Source organism: Thermobia domestica, chromosome 11, assembly GCF_964235325.1.
Source record: "Thermobia domestica chromosome 11, izTheDome1.hap1.1, whole genome shotgun sequence".
Classification (NCBI taxonomy): domain Eukaryota; kingdom Metazoa; phylum Arthropoda; class Insecta; order Zygentoma; family Lepismatidae; genus Thermobia; species Thermobia domestica.
Window position 1 is genome coordinate 120,025,814 of NC_137464.1, and position 18,890 is coordinate 120,044,703.

At 35.7% G+C, this 18,890-nt stretch overlaps 1 protein-coding gene across 1 annotated transcript in view; it reads right to left on the reverse strand.

Moving 5' to 3' along the window:
- The window catches only part of LOC145664408 (uncharacterized), a 30,342-nt gene extending 11,691 nt beyond the window's left edge, over positions 1-18,651 (reverse strand). The window contains exons 1-3 of the mRNA XM_081731090.1: positions 18,496-18,651; positions 9,051-9,138; positions 5,149-5,267 (exon numbers count right to left, since the gene is read on the reverse strand). Coding sequence (XP_081587216.1) covers positions 5,149-5,267; positions 9,051-9,138; positions 18,496-18,510 — 222 coding nt within the window. The 5' untranslated portion in view covers positions 18,511-18,651. The remainder of the gene's footprint in view (positions 1-5,148; positions 5,268-9,050; positions 9,139-18,495) is intronic.
- Positions 18,652-18,890: the final 239 nt, after the last annotated feature.

Genomic DNA, 18,890 nt, shown 5'->3' on the forward strand with positions numbered 1-18,890 from the left:
TTTCCATGTGTAAAAGGCTAACTTCCCATTTCAGCACTGAAGCTACATAAGACACACCTTTGGTTCAACAGGGATGCAAACCACGTGCACTCCCACTAGAAATAAAACATGGCTCTCCCAAATGTAAAACATGGTGTTATGTAGTTTTTGTTTTCGAAATTGTTTTTTGACTGTAATAAATTTGAAATAGTTTGAAGTATGTTCTTTTATTTTTATTTATTCATTTATTATTGTTTTGTATGGACAAATACCGTGTGCGTGGGTTTCCTGAGACTTGTCCCGTTTCTTCCCACTTTTGTCATTCCACCACTATCATCCATGTCTCCCTCGGCCTCGTTATATAATTGGGGAAAGTTAAACTAAATAATAATAGTAATAATAAATAAATAAATAAATAAATCATTAATTTAAAAAATCAATAAAAATATTATTTACGTTTAGCCACTCATATACCTTTATCTTTCTGTTACTATATAAACTGATATACTTCTATATATGATAAATAGAGAAAATAACCGATTTTATATTATACCAATTCCTACATAGGCGCGAATTCAATGCTACACAAATAATGAAAAATACATGACTGGATTGAAAACTGAGCCCGGGTCTCCGTCTTACGGCACTTAGAATATATGACTGTTCAGGGAACGAACTATCACCCTTGAAATCGTTATTTAGCCACTCAGACCACAGAAACTGTACAACAACTGTTTGTTGTGCTTGGACAATTTAGTGTTTATGTCACGGAATATCTTTGACGGTTGAATTGCTTCCCAATCCGTGTGTCGTGCAGATCCATAGTGTATTGTGAAATTTTAGAATTTGAAAATCATTAAATATTTAATAATTGGTTAAAATCAATTTTGAGACAGACTGTAAGAGTCAACGCTTCCACCTGGCAACAACAAGGCTCAGTATTACATAGAGAAACTTGTAGGTTTAGAATAGTATAAGTTCTATTATTATTAATAAAAAAAATCAAACAACTACGTTGCGATATCGTGGGCATGCAGGAGAGTGTCTCTACAGTCAAAAAGGTTCGGAACCACTGTATCAGACGGAATTATCTTCCGTTGCAATTTCAGAGTAATAACATTGAGGCGCTCCACTTTCGGATCTAGCCAATGAGCGGTTAAAGGTCTACTCGACTTACAGAAAGTGATGGAATCGACACCAAGCTATGGTCGCCCTTAAACTGAAAATCTCCACTTCATAAAGGCTGGGTAAACCCCTAAGCCACATTGGGAGAAGAAATAAATCCCACCTCTCAACAGTTGAGAACCCTCCGATATTAATTATATAGTTTTTTTTTCTTTCTTTCAAGTATTTTAAGTATAATCCGAATAGGAGTAAAGTAAAGGGTACGTCTCGGCTCCAGATCACGCCAAGTAATATATTGACTAACATTACTAGAAAGTACATGAAAATTACATGAAACACATGAAAATTACCCAAAAACAAAGAAAAATTACTCATCGCTTATAGAAATCTTGTAAGTGTTTTGGTCACCCTCGATGCATACGAAGCCAGTTTGAATGTAATAAATCATACAATGATATGAATAAAACAAATACAGGAGTTTGAATTAAGGAAAATGTTCGGAATGTAAAAGGTAATTCAGCGATGTCACGATTATTTAAACAGTTGAACCTGTCACAAGGATTAGAGATAAACATATTTTATGTAAAACCTCTTCATTTCTAAAAATAAACGCATACAACTTGTATTTTATCAGAACAAAGATTTCAGAGTTGAATTTGGACACACAATGAAGCAGTATAACCAACTTCATTAATAAACATTGATTTACAATAGTTAGAAGTTTACACTATTTTCATATAGATACCAATTAATTATACAAGCAAATAGGAATATAATATTCAGAATCTGCATTTATTATGACAGAAATAAAGTTAGTGAAAAATGTACCTGTACAACATTTACAATAGATAGGAACATGTTAAAATGTAGGAGAAGAACGAAACACCTATAGCCACGAAGATCTATCATTTGACAAGAAAACAGGTGTGGTGATCCGATCGGAAAATAGAACGCATCAGGTGGGAGAAATCTTTTCTTAGTAAATACTACAAAACTTCTTAAACACAGTTTGAAAAACGAAAACTCAAACGCTTCTATGATGATTTATTGAAATTTTAAGCTTGCAATTCAAATTATCAAAATTTACACTCACAATCTTCGGAAGGAGAAGGCTATAACGGGGAAGAAAACGAATATACACGAAAAAAAGTCAAAAGCAAAAGGACATAAGCAAGCCCGATTATTAAATTCATAAGTCTAGCTCAAAGAGACTTGTCACTTATACTGATTATACCTTCTGTGTACTTCCCTTTGCTATCGGCTCTCTTTCCTATGTGCCCTTAATATTTTTCAAATAAATTTACAATGGTGTTCCAACCGTTCTTTAATTCACCAATGTTTGAATTTAATTGTGGGTTCTCGGTTTTTATGAGGTCTCCCATTACTTCCCTTTCAACGTCATTCTTGGATTGTTTATGAACATATCTTTTATGTCATGCAAGTCATTGTTTTCCAAATACTGGGCCAATACTGACGCAGAAAATTGATTTCCAAAATCTCTAATGCTCCAATTTTAGTAATAACGCTACTTTTGGTATTCAAAATATAATATTCACAACTTTTCTCCAATTTATTGGTAACTAACTTTCACAATGCGTCAAATACTGTTTCACATTCTTGCTTGATTTGATAGCCATATTTACCCTAAGTCTTTTTTAAGCATTCCAAACATGTTGCAAACTCATTACTTTTGGTTGCTGTTCTGTTATTTGGACCGGGAATCATTTTGATATTTTCAAACTATTTATTCAATAATAATAATAGTGGCATTATTTACCTATCTTCGAGAATTCAAACCTGTTCTTTTTCTTCCAGCTTTCGTTAAAATATATACACTAATGCTAAATGAAATATTAAACAAACATCCTTACCATCACCAAAAAATAGTTGCGGATAATACTTTGTATGGTTATATATAATAAAAGTTACACTCCAATTAAAAGACATAACAATCTTTTAGAAAAGACAAACAAGGTAGTCGCGTTAGTGTTCTACACAAGAAAGTATTGAAAACACCAAAAATATACTTTAGACAACACTGAAGAGACTAGCTTAAAAAAATTCTTTGTAACTATTTAAGGACTGGAAAACAATTCGAAACACATTATCTTTCTTGTAGTAAATGCATTTTGTACCTAGGTATTTTGTCTTGCTAATGTGTACGCACCACAATAAAATAATAATAATAATAATAATAATAATAACCCTAAAGAATGCTGTATTAGCAGTTTAACACCTTCCGTTTATCTCACCTCTTAGAATCAGGCTCAAAACACGAATGTACTCTGAATGAACAGAAAAAAATCGTACTTATTTTCAAATATTTCGTTCGAAATATTTTCAAATAATCGTACAGTTTTCAAATATATTGTATACAAAAGATACGAAAAAAAAAAAAAAAAAACTTCGGAGTCCTTCCGCAGAACCACAAACACGGTTCCACTAATAAAGTAGTGTTAGTTTATAGTCACTTATAGAGGATATAAACTTATTTCTGGGGCCTTCATCACTGTGTCGCTTTTATTGCCGGCTGGTTGCATATAACTTGTAATATACTGATATCACCACATATGTGAATTCTATGGGATTTCCATATCCTACGTCTTTCATTCATTTTCTCGTTACTCTAAATGTCTGATATATACATTTTAATATTATATATATATATATATATAAAAGTGTGTGTGTAAACTGGAATTTCGCAACTATCTTTTCTGACATTTTTGTCATGAGTCCAGATGCCAGCTTAATGAACTACTGTACTTTTGGACTTCTAAAGAGATGCCTATCCCATCGTCGAGTCTGCACTGCCACCGGTCTGTGGAAATCTGTAAAGAGAAGTGGGATGCAATACCTATGATCCAGGTGTAACACAGCATTCTGCAATGGAAACTTTGATGCCGGACAATAGTCTGTAGAGTTGGCTTCCAGATCGAACACAAGCAATGGTGGGATCACAGCATTTCTTAGTAAGTGTCACATTCAAATTCGGCATATATAACTTTTATAGTTTTAGTTCGAAGAACTTTTGAAAGCTTGAAGTTAAAGATTTCTATAAAATGACTTCAGTATGTTTGTGTTCCAAATCTTACTGCTCTACTGAACCATGTCAATGAACCAAAATACCTGTATTCGTTTACTTGATTTAACAAAGATATATACGAGGGTAATTGCTAAAGTCATGGCAACTATTTCTTTTTCTCGAAAATGGTAACGAATAAAAAAAAATACTGAAATATGCAAATGGAAGGCTAGTTCATAGGTAAACATTACATGTAGGGAGATGAACACACCACTATAAATATACAGCACGAGAAAAATGACGGAAAAAAATTTTGTCGTTTCTAACGTGTTTTACTGTTAATTGTAACAGTACACAATAGTACAGGGCAGGAATAGTAACCTGTGACATCTTAGAGCATCCGCCATATTTGCCAGACTTATCACCTCATACCAAAGCTGAAAGAGCCATTGCGTGGAACACGCTTTCGAACACGTGAAGACTGCCACAGTAGTCACGTGTGAGATCCGAAGATTCGCTCAAAGTGAGGCCATAGTCTTTCACAGCGTTTACAGTGTGTGATGGATTCTTTGGGAGACTACTTCGAGAGACTCTTAAGATATTACAGGTACGTGTTTCTGCCCTGTACTATTGTGTACTGTTGCAATTGACAATAAAACACGTTTGAAAGGACAAAATTTTGTTCGTCTTTTTTCCTGTGCTATATCTTTATGGTGGTCTGTGTGTTCGTCCATTTCCCTCCATGTAATGTTTACATTGGAACTAACCTTCATTTGCATATTTTAGAATTTTTTATTCATTATCATTTTTGACAAAGAAAAATAGTTGCCATGACTTTTGCAATGACCCTCGTATATATATATATATATATATATATATATATATATATATATATATATATATAGTAGATAGATAGATACTTATTTAGTTTAGTACCAGTTTTCTTTCTTTGTGATCTACTCATTTATATTATTACGTAACATTATATTATTTTAGAAAATTAAAAACTAAGTAAGACATACCAATTTCTCATGTCGGAGTTTCAACATATTACCCAGGTACACAGCACATCTATTAGGATAAGTTTTTCGTTTGTGTGCCACTTCTCGAAGTATGTCATCCTCCTCGTCTTTCAGCGTCTCTGTAAGACATAATTTTTAGTCAATAGGAACAGATGAGTCACGAATGTGCATGCAAAGTTATGTCAATACAGAAATAATAAGAAAAAATTAGTTAAGTCCATATACAATTAATTACCAGCCACTCCCACTAAACACTCTTAATACATCCATTTTTCATAAATGTACGAAAATAACTATAAGTACTCCCCATTTATAGTTTAACATTCTAGGAGGAAAGTTACTTTCCTAGTCACTTAACACATATTATCAACCACTGCATGAATAGTCTGTTATCTCCTCCCCCTGTTGTATGACATTAACACATACAAAAATATTAGAGAGAAAATATAACGAGTTCAAATATCTAGAAATAGTATTTACTACGAATGAAAAAGTAAAGAAATTAAATACAGAATACAAGCAACATATGTGCAGTATCAAATAGAGAAAACAATATTAGGAAAAGAAGACATGGAGCTAAGAACAAAATTACTACTTTATATGAGTTTAGACTTACTACTTTACTGCATGGAGCTAAAAGTTGGTCAAAAATAAGATGGTAAACTTGACGACCGACCGACCTACCTACCTATCTATAGCTATATCTATGTATATATATAATGGATGTATGTATGCTCCACATAAGTCTGGAACAATCACAACCAAAGGTGATATACATATCACTTACAATCTGAAAAAAATACTATGGAGATACGACACTTCTAGGCCGTGGACGACATAAAAATAATCGGAAACGACCGATCTTAATCCTGAATCCATAGTTTTCGGGGTCACTGAGATGAGAAGTGACACTTTCAATGCGTTTAAGTCCCAGTTCAGCACATATTGGCATGGGGTTCAGGAGTGAAAAATAAAATGTCCAAAATGACCGAGATTAGTGTTGAATCTATAGATTTCAAGGTCGTTAAGCTGAATGGTAACATTCCAAATGACATTTACTACCAAGTTTAGTCGAATAGAAAGAACAAAACTCTGTAGAACCCACTAGTGGTAGTGTCATTTCTAAAATATCTTAATTTCCCTAATTTGAATGGTTTGAAATTAACTTTTGAACAGTTACCATTTAGGTCGACCTGAGTTTTTATACTTTCACTGACTGAAATACATATCCTAATACAGGGAAGAAGACATTCTAATTTTTCGCAAATACTAATTCCAAAATGTAAAATTTAGGCGATAATAAAAGTAGTAAAAGAAAGACAGCTAAACGGTATGTGCATGTTATGAGGGCGAATCAAGTAAGAATTACTACGAGTAATGAAGGCAAGGAAGACGACGAAGGAAGGACGAGGTAGACCATAAACATCTGAATGGAAAAGAGTATGAGAGGAAAAGACAAATTTAAAGAAAATGGGAGAGGTGGCACAAGACAGGTGCTAGAGGGACTTTATCCAGGCTCCTACGCCATAGGTAGTAAGGAAAAGAGTAAGCAAGTAAATTTTTTTAACACTAATAGAGATTGAATATATTTCTGTGAATATATTTTAATTCTCCTTACTACAAAGTGTGGAAGCCTTTCCCGATAGTCTAGTAGCTAGAACGCGAGCCCTTGGTATACGAGATCTCGGGTTTGATTCCTTGTGGAACACATTGAACGCATTACGATGGTTCGGATACCACCTTAAACTATAGGTCCATGTCTCATATAGCCTCGGTGTTGAAAAGGGACGCTAAATATCGTAACCAAACCGAACCAAAATGAGCAAATACTGATACACTGATGTAATAATGTAACCGCTCTCAAATAATACTTGTGCAAGAAATTTTCCTCACTTTCTTCTACTTACCTCATTGCATTTTTATGGAAATTCTATCAAGAATATTTGCTCAACTTAATATTACACAATACTTTAGTTTTTCTTTAGAAGATATCTTAGGCTACAACTTTTACCTAGCGACTTTTATTAACTATAAAACTGAGCAGTAAACAATTACATTTTCTGTGTGTCTTCTATACGTAATACAGTATTCTCCGAAGGATTCTTAAATTTGTTGTGTACCTTGAGGACTTAATTATATCAAAAATTTAAAAATACTAGCTGAAATGCCAGTTTTTCGCACAGGAAGAATGTTTATTGAAAATACTTGAATTCTTTCCCCCTTCCCCTTAAATACGGATGGGAGACGAATTTGGACTTAAACTTCATCGGGGATGTTACTCTCTCAGCGATCCTGAAAACTACGGACTGACACTAATATCGGTCATTTTCCATTATTTTTACATGTCATCTTCCCTCACTTTCATTCCTCTCCTTGCCGAAAATGCACTAACAACTTAAGACAGATCAGGGCGCACTCATGTCCCAAAATCATCAAAATAGGTGCAACAATTGAGGAGTTAAGTATCAGACGATGTTACATTCATTTTTATTTACACAGATTGAACGACAAATATGTAATTCTCCGTAAACATCAGCAACAAGTACAGAAGAAATATGGAACACGTAATTCTTTTACAGCTAGTAAGTCACGTGGCAATAAATTCCAGGCTTTCTAATGCTAATGAATATATATATATATATATACACCGGGTGCGCCATTTATAATGTCAAACCTTGATGATGGAGAAACCAAAAGATAGAGAGAAGCGAAACTTTGCACGAAGCAACTATATAAAGGGGCACATTGGTAGACGTATTATTTGACATCACCGGATGAACAGTGTTGCCAACTCAATATAAAGTTATGATTTTTAAAATGGAACGACCTAAATTGTATTTCATAATTGAATTCAACATTAAAAAGGAAGACGAAAAATATGCCACCCGCAGGTCAATGTTGCAAACTTCTCGAGAAATAACGTTAAATATGTGTCACATTTAAACGCCTTTTGCACACAGGGAGTGAGGTACACACTAGTTTTGCACAATAATTTAAATATTGACCAGAACGGTTTACATTGACACCAAGTTTAGATGGGTTCGTTAAACAGTGTTGACATAACAGAAAAGACAAAAGTCGAGTTTGGATATGGTTCAATAACTCGAAAAAGGCCATAAGTACATTATCGTTTAAAATTTATAGGACAATTTGGTATGACATAAGAAGCATTCTCACGTTTATTTTAAGTCGATAAGTCAAGTACTTATCGAGATATTCGGAATTTTGTAAGAGCTGACAGCGTTACCAACTTCTGCAGCGCAAAATTCTCAGCTTTTACAAAATTCCGTATATCTCGGTAAGTACTTGACTTATTGACTTCAAATAAACGTGAGAATTCTTCTTATGTCATACCAAATTGTCCTATAAATTTTAAACGGTAATATGAGACGTTCCACCTACAGCTCAACGTGGAATAAGAACATCAGCTCTCACTGAAAATCAAATTCTGGGAATCTTAAAAAATCTGCACGAAATTTCTGAAACCAGCGTTACTTTGCTGCGGTCGCTGTATCTTCCCCTTTTATATGACAAATATTTTGGGTTGCTGCTGCAACGTCATGTCCGAGTTCAAACTCATACAGAAAAATTCACATATCAGACGCTACTGAGCACTCATCGTTACTGCTATTAAAAACTGCCTGAGTGGCGGGCTCTGTGTCAAATATTCGCTTGCCACACTACTTCTTGGCCAGTTTGACCTTGTACTTACCGCTGATCACAGCGTATACACGCGCCTGCTGTTTGGGTTGTGGAACTGTTGCAAGACTTATGATCCATCCATCTATTTTCTCATACGTAATTACTTTTCCAAATCCACTTCGGGATATATGTATCAAAAAAAAGAAGACAAGAAAAGAACAATTTTTAACTTGAAATTAGTTTCTAATGGTTCAACATACCAAGTCTTTCCACTGTTTTGTCATTTTCTATTTCGGCTTCTTCATTCCTATCGGTAGCTTTCACATTGGTTGATTTGTTATCCTGAAACTATTAATAACAATGTTAATAATAAATAAATCGAAATACAAGGATCTTTATTGATCGTTCAACAAAATAATAATAATAAAAGAATATATATATATATATATATATATATATATATATATATATATATATATATATATATATATATATATATATATATATATATACGAGGGTAAGTCAACTGAAAACCATAAAAATAGAAATAAAAATCCGCATATGGCGCCAGTGAGCTGTAAGTTGGCATGCCTGTTTACGATAGTATGCCGGATGTCTCCTAGGTGGCAGCAGCCGGCAGATGCACAAACACCGGCGCAACAACAGTTCCAAAATGGCAGCCCCACTAGCCACATGCACCGTTGAAGCCATCGTTTTGGAAAACCGCCCTGTGACAATAGACGAAATTGCAGCATGTGTACACATGAGTCATGGATCGGCACATCATATTGTGAATGATGTTCTCCAGTTTCATAAGGTGTCTGCAAGATGGGTGCCCCGACAACTGACGCCGGAACTGAAACAGCGACGTGTTGATGCGTGCGAAGACCTTTCGTGGCGTGCTGAACGTGACGGTAATGCCTTCCTGTCACGAATCGTCACTGGTGACGAAACATGGGTGCATTACCATCAGCCTGAAACAAAGCGAGCGAGCAAGGAGTGGCGGCAGGAAGTTCCACTCCGATGAAGAGGTACGCAACGCGGTGCACGAGTGGTTGGGCCGTCGCCCAAAAGACTTTTTTCTGCAGGTATTCAGGCTCTTCCGAAGCGCTGGCGGACTTGCATTGAACGAGGAGGGGACTATGTTGAAAAGTGATTTACTTCTGTACCCTGTGTGACCAATAAATAATATTTAAAAAAATAATTATGGTTTTCATTTGACTCCCCCTCGTATATATATATATATATATATATATATATATAAAGTATACATTTTCGATTATTCGATTATCATACAAAATAAAAATATGGTAAAAATTTCATTTGTATTAAACTTTACAATAACTGTTAAGTAGATACAGTTTTATCGCTTTTTTCTCTACTATCTTCCTTTACTTACTATTAAATTGCTTTCGCCTAAAGGGACTGCACTGAAGCAAAAGTAATGTGAAGTCTAAAATGCTTGGTGTTCCTTGTTCAATTATAGGTATACATTAAAATGTGGAAAAGAAGTCGTCTTAAAAAGAGCAAGAATAAGCAATCAAACGCAGTTAGGAGTGTTTGTGAATCAGGAATTAGCTTAGCAACACAAGCTAATTTGGGCTTTTTAATAGAAAAAGAAAAAAAAGTGCAGTATCTAGAATTCTTAGCTTCAATGATTACAATTTGCAGTTACATCAATTTTTATTTGTTGAAATAATACATCTGAAATATAGTAGAAAAATTGTGTCACTTATGCACTTATTCCTATCTCCTTTACACACGAAACTAACAGTATTGTCACTCAGTATTTTTCAATAAACTGAGGTAGGAACAGATTGTCATCAAAGTATATTTGAATCTTAGATGCTGCAACAGTAATTCCCATTACTATTATTATTAAGACACAAAACTTATCTTCTGATCCATACATTGTGTATTACGGAAATCAAAATTACAATGAAGCTGAAAAAGTTACGCAAAGTAGCTCTTATTATTTACCAAGAGGGTGCTGGTGAATAGTTAACATTTGCAATGCAGTCGTACCAGCCGTATTCTGGAATGATAAATTTAAACGTAAGACTGTCGATATCCTTTTTAAAGCGTCATTTGTTTTCAGTATAAAATGATTTCACACTTGTATCTACAACAATATTACCAAATAAAATCAATAAGGGAATAATTTTCTTGAACTATGGAACTACGGGAGCAGTGATTATTACATAATCTTCTGCACGAGCAGGATTGAAAAAAATCACGACTTTCTTTTTAAAAAAATCATTCTTGTTGATTTTTTTTTATTTATATCACTTATACTTGAATTTAGAAAAAAAAATGAAACTAAAGGAAATTTAAATGATGATCCTTCTCTTAATTGGTAAAGTACGGGAACTTTCAGATTTATTTATTAAGCGATGTCAGAATAAAAACTAAATCAGGAATTTTCGGACTTTTATATTGTGTTTTCCGCGATGTGTTTCTCACATGTAACAGTTATTCAGTAGCTCCACAATATTGTCCATCCAACCAAAATCTAAAAGTAGACGCGGCCAACCGTGATCTTGCGAATCAGTTCACAATCATTGGACGAAAAAAAGATATGTACAATAAACATACTTTTTTTTAAAAAAATATCTTAATCAGTAAACAACCGAAGTAAAACATGCAGTGACGAATACGTTACCATTTTCCAAACTGCAAAAAGTTTTCATGGCGCTGTATAGCAAGTACACCCTGTTTCAAAAAGAATATACGTATTACGAAGAATTATTTTGTCCAAACTATCGATCGCTGCGCCTCGGCTCGGCTATTGGAGAAACGAATACATATTCTTGTTTATATTAATAGGCGCTAGATGTCAGTTGTCTTCTGTTTTGCTTGGTAACCATCATATGTTTAAAATGGCTACTCCGCAACAGAAATCACTTTTTGTTCTCGAGTTTGCAAAGTGCAATTCCGTGATTACGTTTCAGGTAGACGTTTCAGGTTGAGTTACCAGATTGATCCTCCGAATGGGTGGAACATTCGCAGATGGTATCGACAGTTTGTAGATACAGGATGTGTATGTAAAGGAAAGAGTCCTGGCCGCCCTCGTGTTCCTGAAGAAAATGTTGCACGAATTCAAACTGCTTTCCAACGTAGTCCTTCAAAATCAACTCGTCGTGCCAGTTAGGAGATACAAATGTCGACAACAAAAATTTGGCATGTTTTGAGACGTCGGTTGGTTATGAAGCTGTACAAGTTACAGCTGTTACAAGCTCTGCGTCCTGATGACAAACGCAAACGTGTGGCATTTTGTAACGAGATTTTGGATGGTATTGACAATGATAACAGTTTTGCACAACACATCGTGTTCAGTGATGAAGCGACTTTCCGTGTTAGTGGTCAGGTAAACAAACAAAATGTTCGAATTTGGGGCCTACAGAACCCACATGCAGTCATTGAACATGTACGAGATTCGCCCAAAGTCAATGTGTTTTGTGCGATATCCCGATCATCTGTTTACGGCCCATTCTTCTTTAATGGAAACACGGTTAAGGCCTACCGCTCACTGGCGACAAAACAGTTGCGCAACTATCTCGTCGCTGCCGCCTGCAGTCAGCAACTTCACGGAGACAAAACAGTTTTGTTGCCATACCCTCGCTCACTGGCGACGGCAAGAGAAAAGTTGCCGAACATTTGATATCACAATTTACATAATCGGCAACCGGAACAGTTCACATAATTGCTGGTTTCGGGCATTTAAAAAAAAAAAAAAAAAAAAAAAAAAAAAAAAAAAAAAAAAAAAAGGCCATTCCAATGGTTAAATAAATCAATTTAAATAAATGAAATAAGACCTGCTTGGACAAATTTCAAAGTACACCATTTCTACTAGTATCAAGACGCTCAATCCAATAGAACTATTTTCTTAACATGTCCAGCTATGGGGTCTCGAGAAAAATAATCTCAAAATTGGGTGGATTGAGCATCCTCAAATTAATACTAAAGGTCTATTAGACATGTACCCTATCGTGGGCACCTTTACCATTTTCATTTTTTTTTTAAGTCAATCCACACTCGGAATTAGAATGCACAGGGTTTCGGGCGTGTTAAAGGTCTATAAGCTCAAACAAGCCATGAGTGGAACTAACAATGCGTAACTAAATAATTTGAAGAGATTAACAATGAGGGCGGGGGATGGACTCAGACGACATATATAACATTATTATAACAAGATCTTCTAAAATGTTCTTGCAATTTTTAGAAGTAAGGGGTCATGGCTCCCCAGCAAATTATCTTAATTACGCCAATGCTATCAAACTTTAGAAGTAGAAGGTAGCGTCAACAGGGGCGTCATTTCAGACTTCACTTGATGGGGGCAAGAGCACCACCGACATAAGACTTTCACGTTTTGTACTAGTATATTAGTAGACAATTGATTAAAGTATATGTATTCCTCAAACTCTTGGGGGCAATTGCCCCCCCTGCCCCCCTAAATGACGTACCTGAGCGTCAATGAGTGACAAAAATAACAGCATTGCGTAAACTAATACGAAAGGGAACAATTATTCGACTTAAAAGATAACAAGAATAACGAAAATATAAAACGACTGGAAATAACTAACAGAACGAAACTAACAAAAACGGAAATCGGACAACCCTGTACCATAACTGTACTTTCAGATGTTCCACGTATAGCAATAAAATAAAAATTGGCTTTCTTCGTTCTTCCCGCGTATTCTTCACATTTTAAAATTGGCCATTTTTTATACTGTACACTTTTTTCTTTTTTATATTTGAAATGGAAAGAAACTTGAAAATGATAATTTTATCTGTATTTTTTTCTAGTTGTAGGAAATTAATGAAAGTAGTAGTGTGTAGTATGACAGAATATGTCATTATCGAATAATATACCTACCTGTGTTGTTTTTTCTTATCTGGAAAACTCATTCTAGTTTCTTACCAGCGAAACACACTTCCTTCCACTATTTCTTCTTTAACGCTGGGCGTTTCTCTATTTCCTCAATTAATTTTTCATGGTCTTTATCACTAATTAAAGGCATGCTAGTCACTAATCAAAGAATGTATTAGTTTCAATTGCGAACACTTCTCTTCACGCGCTATACACGGAACGAACTGTTAGGTGAAAAAACTTATAGAAAACATTTATTTTTTACCTTTCTACTTGGAGGTACCTCGGCAACTTTTCTGTCGCCGTCGCCTCAGTGAGCGGACTCCCATAAGATTCAATGCATTTTTAAATGTTGCGCAACTGTCCCGTCGCCGAGCTGTTGCCCTGCTTGGCGACACCTCGGCAACTTTTCTGTCACCGTCGCCTCAGTGAGCGGACTCCCATAAGACTCAATGCATTTAGCCAGAGCAACAAGATAGTTGCCCGACAAAATGTTGCCAGTGAGCGGTAGGCCTAACAGTCAGCAGTATCTCGCTATGTTACAAAACTGGTTGTTTCCGAGGCTGCACGAAGACAACTTCATTTTTCAACAAGACGGGGCACCCCTCACTGGAGTCGCCAAGTGCGTGAATATCTGCATGAAACTCTACCGAACTGTTGGATTGGTCAAGGAGCTGGTAACTTTGCATTTCTCAGCTGGCCTCTACGGACACCGGATTTAACACACTGTGACTTCTTCTTGTGGGGTTTCGTTAAAGACAACGTTTATGTACCACCACTCCCACAGAACCTGGAAGAGTTGAAGAACCGGATCCGTACTGCCATAATATCAGTGACGCAGGACATGATTGCCCGAGTATGTTTTGAAGGAAAAGGATTTACTGAACAAAGTAATATTTCTCATTCACACCACAGATGCCTAAAGGCATTCAGAAACTTACAAAGGGTCTTTCTTAGTAAGATAGTGAAATCGGCCCTTAATCCAAATTGGGTCGTTATTGACCCAAAAGGTTACCCTTGACCTAAAACTACCTCAAATTTTTTTTTGACCCCCTACCCCCTCCCCTTACCGAATTATCTTATCATACATGCTCAAAATTGAATATTTTTTAATTTTGGTGGGAGTGGTCCAAAAATTTTGAAAGTTTCACAGATTGTAGATACTATGTAGATGCAAAAATGCAATTTTTTTTTAAAAAAAACTATCGATGTGTATTTTCTTTATTTTTTGCGTGTTAAATTTCAAAAAATTGTAGAAAATTCTTTTTTTTGGGGGGGACACGTTCCTGATTTTTTGGTTAAAAAATTTGTTATACCCTTAGGTACAACATTTATTTTTTCGGGGCGTGAAAATGATGGAAACATTGTCAAAAAGAAATAAAACGGAAAACAAACGTGTATTTTGCACAGTTTTTCCACCATTTTAGGGCCCTCTAGGTGAGGACCTCTTGAAATATTTCTTTGCCAAGGTTCACAGTTTTTATTTCTCTTGCGTCCCTTCTGCTTCTGTCGTTCTTTGGATGCTTCGATTGTATCAATTTCGGAATAGAAACACGAAATATATCTCCGTTACAGTGCTTCAACTTCAACCGACTCCTGCAAAGTAACACATACCTCGCGTCAGTTCCTCGTATCTATCAGTGTTTGCTTCAGTGGCCGCACACAGTGGCGCTCTCTACCGCGAGCTGTGTGTAACTTTGTTTTGCAAGAGTCGGTTGAAGTGGAAGCACTGTTGCAGAGATATATTTGGTGTTTCTGTTTCGAAATGGACATAATCGAAGCACCCGAAAAACGTCAGAAGCGGAAGGGACGCAAGAGAAGATAAAATTGTGAACTTTGGTAAAGGATTGTTTGAAGGGGGCCGTCACCTTGAGGGCCCTAAAATGGTGGAAAAACTGTGCGAAAAACACGTTTATTTTCAGTTTTATTTCATTTTGACAATGTTGCCATCACTTTCAGGACCCGAAAAAAATATATGTTGTACCTAAGGGTATAACAAATTTTTTAACCAAAAAATCAGGAACGTGTCCCCCCGAAAAATTTTCTACAATTTTTTTTGAAATTTTCAACACGCAAAAAAATAAAGAAAATACGCATCGATAGTTTTGAAAAAAAATTGCACATTTGCATCTAGATAGTATCTACAATCTGTGAAACTTTCAAAGTTTTTGGACCACCTCCACCAAAAATATTCAAATTTGAGCATGTATGATACGATAATTCGGTAAGGGGAGGGAGTAGAGGGTCAATTTTTTTTTAAAAGGTAGTTTTAGGTTAAGGTTAATCTTTTGGGTCAATAGCAACCCAATTTTTATCAAGGGCCGATTTCACTATCTTACCAGGAAAGACTAAGTCAAATGTTGTGGTAGTTATTGCTGCACACACCCCTTCAAGAAATCCTGGATCCGGCCCTATATATATATACTATTCTACACCTGCATCCTCTCCTGCTTAAATTTTCTGCGGTTCCTATACTTCACGGTGGATTACGAAAAAAAAATTCGTATGAACGTACCAAATAATTATGCAAGTAGCAAATAACGCTTGACGAATAAAGTGATAAAAATTGCCTAATAATTATTTACAACCATGTCATGCCTAATCTGTATCAAGTAAAAACGTAAAGTCACTAATAATATACGTGTTTATAAAGCATTTGGTGACGATGTTTGCATTTAAAAGATTACACTTGCAGCAATGTTTGGGGCTGGCCACTTTAATTTCGCCTACAAAAATAACGGAATGACATATCGTGCGATCATAATCTTTTGCAGAGATGGAGATAGTGAAGGATTATTATTTTATGGGTGCAGATTGACAGAATAATTTAATAATAGCATTGTAACAGACGAGTATGTGAATAAACCAAGTAGCTACGTTGTGTTCTTAGGTCCGACACAATTTTACGTAGAAAAACAGAAATTGAAACATCTTGCGCACACAGTGTCCTTTATGCACCCATTGAGCACAGTGTATAAAGTGAAGGAAAGTGAGTCAGGGTATGCTATACGAAGGTGAAGTGTTCGTACAGTTCTTGCAAATGTCTGAAATTGTTACAAATCGTCAGCAGGAAAGAATGCTAAGATGTGCAGAATAGTAGAAGGTAAGTTATGCCAGATTTTTAAGTGAAAGTATAATGAAGGGACCCATCACATATCTTTGTATTCTGAAAGCAGTGGTTTTCCACAATCCTCGTTTATGCGTTTACCCACAGTCGTTGACGCGCCTGCTCCCTACCGACGAACCCCTCGTTACCGCATGGGCCTCTGCGCCTGCGCTGACTCTGTTAGATAGCATTCGTGCCTTCTAGTGGCCACCAAGCAGATTGTTTGGTGTTTTGCACAAGACCTGTTAAAGTGAATCTGTTTCAGGAAATGCAAGTACACACATCAAAAATGGCATTACTCGATCAGACAATTCGGGTTAAGTTCCAAAGTTGGTCGTTCATTTCCAGCAAAATTTTTAAAATTTACAGGAAAGATATGGATAATTTGATCGTTTGTGTGCTTGATAATATATGAGAGTCTCGAAAAATCTGTTTATTTGTTACATATAAGCGGCTATAAACATGGGACTATACGGTGAGCGGAGGAAACTACTTGGCGCAAGGTAACCGAACAGTTGCATTGTGGGTAAGAAACGAGCATTTATATTATCAACATGGCGAATGTACAAGGGCAATGAACTAACAGTTTTAACATTTGTGAAGCAATACGTTGATAACGAGCAAACTCTTGTAAAAGTTTGTGAAGAGCACGGATTAATGAACCTAATAACAAATTGCAGAAAGTGTGGAAAGGAGATAACAGCGAAAAAACGTGGCGAAAGCGGACGCCCAACTTCGGAATAAATGCTACCAAAATTTGACATATTTCTTAGTTTCAGGTTAGGTTAGAGCTTCGTATTTCTTTTAGCAGAACATGCACTAAATGAGGAGTTCCATTACTACTTGCAGATTGACTTCAAGAGGGCTCAGTATAAATAAAGTGTGGACTATGACAAAAAATATAAAACACAAACCAAGGTGTGTCAGGTGTCCACGGCAAGGTTCTAGAATGGCGGGGTCCCCCTTCCCATTTAGCTGTGATAAAGACAGAAAACAACGTGCCCTGCGGGGCTCTAACCCGCCTTCACTCGCTCACGCTCGCTCCGCAGTACTATATGACCTAAATATTAAACTTTGGTACAGAAAGGATCCAACCTAGCTACTAATCTATATAGGTGGACCTGTGTTCTAGAACCTTCCCGGTCTCCACTAAAAGGCACGAATGTAATCTAAAAGTGCCAGTGCAAGAGTGCAACAGGGACCCCGAGCGGTAGCGAAAGGACGCGTCCGCAGGGAGCAGGCGCGTCAGCGACGGGGATATACGCATAAACGTGGATATGGGAAGAGCACACTTACACATACGATATTTTCACTATCATTCACAATTCATTTCAATATGCTGTGCCCTGACAGTAATTACTTATATTTTCACACTCATTCTTTCATGAGAAATGTTTAACATCGTATTTTACCTATAAAATTTTTGATTGGTAGAACCGTCTGCTTGAGTGAACCCTCGAAAATGATTGAAGGTACAAAAAGCGAATGCAGAAAGTATATATTTCATGAATTTATGTATGGATCCGTATAATTAATCTGCACGAATTTTTGATCAATTATTTCTACAATTCTTAATCTAAACAGTTACTTTTATATCATACAAATGACGTACCGTTAGTCTTTTATAATTATTATTAGATCTTGATCTATCGTAACCAAATTGTTAACTAAAAGAATACTAAATATGTATAAGTGCAACACTACTAGATTTAATCAATTTAACACACACCTTATCGGGTTGCATTATCTTCTTTGCGGAGATAAGAATTATTAATAAAACATAAAATTTTATATAGCATTCAAAATTTCAAATTGATAGAAACATTGACGAGCAGCAGTATTGCCAAATACCAAGGCAGTGGTGCCCAGTGTTGTCAGATTCAGTATAACAGACTACCCGCTCAAAACCCTGAAATTTCCCGGTCGGTTCCAAAAGACCAAGAAAGAATATTAAGAAATAATATTAATTAATTAATTAATTTATCACTAATGATTAATTAATTATTCATTAATAATTAATTAAATAATAATTATATCAATAACGTCAAATTAAAATAAAATAACACTGAACAATCAATCAGAAGTACATCCTTTCCTGCAGGAGGAGAAATCTATTATAGGGCC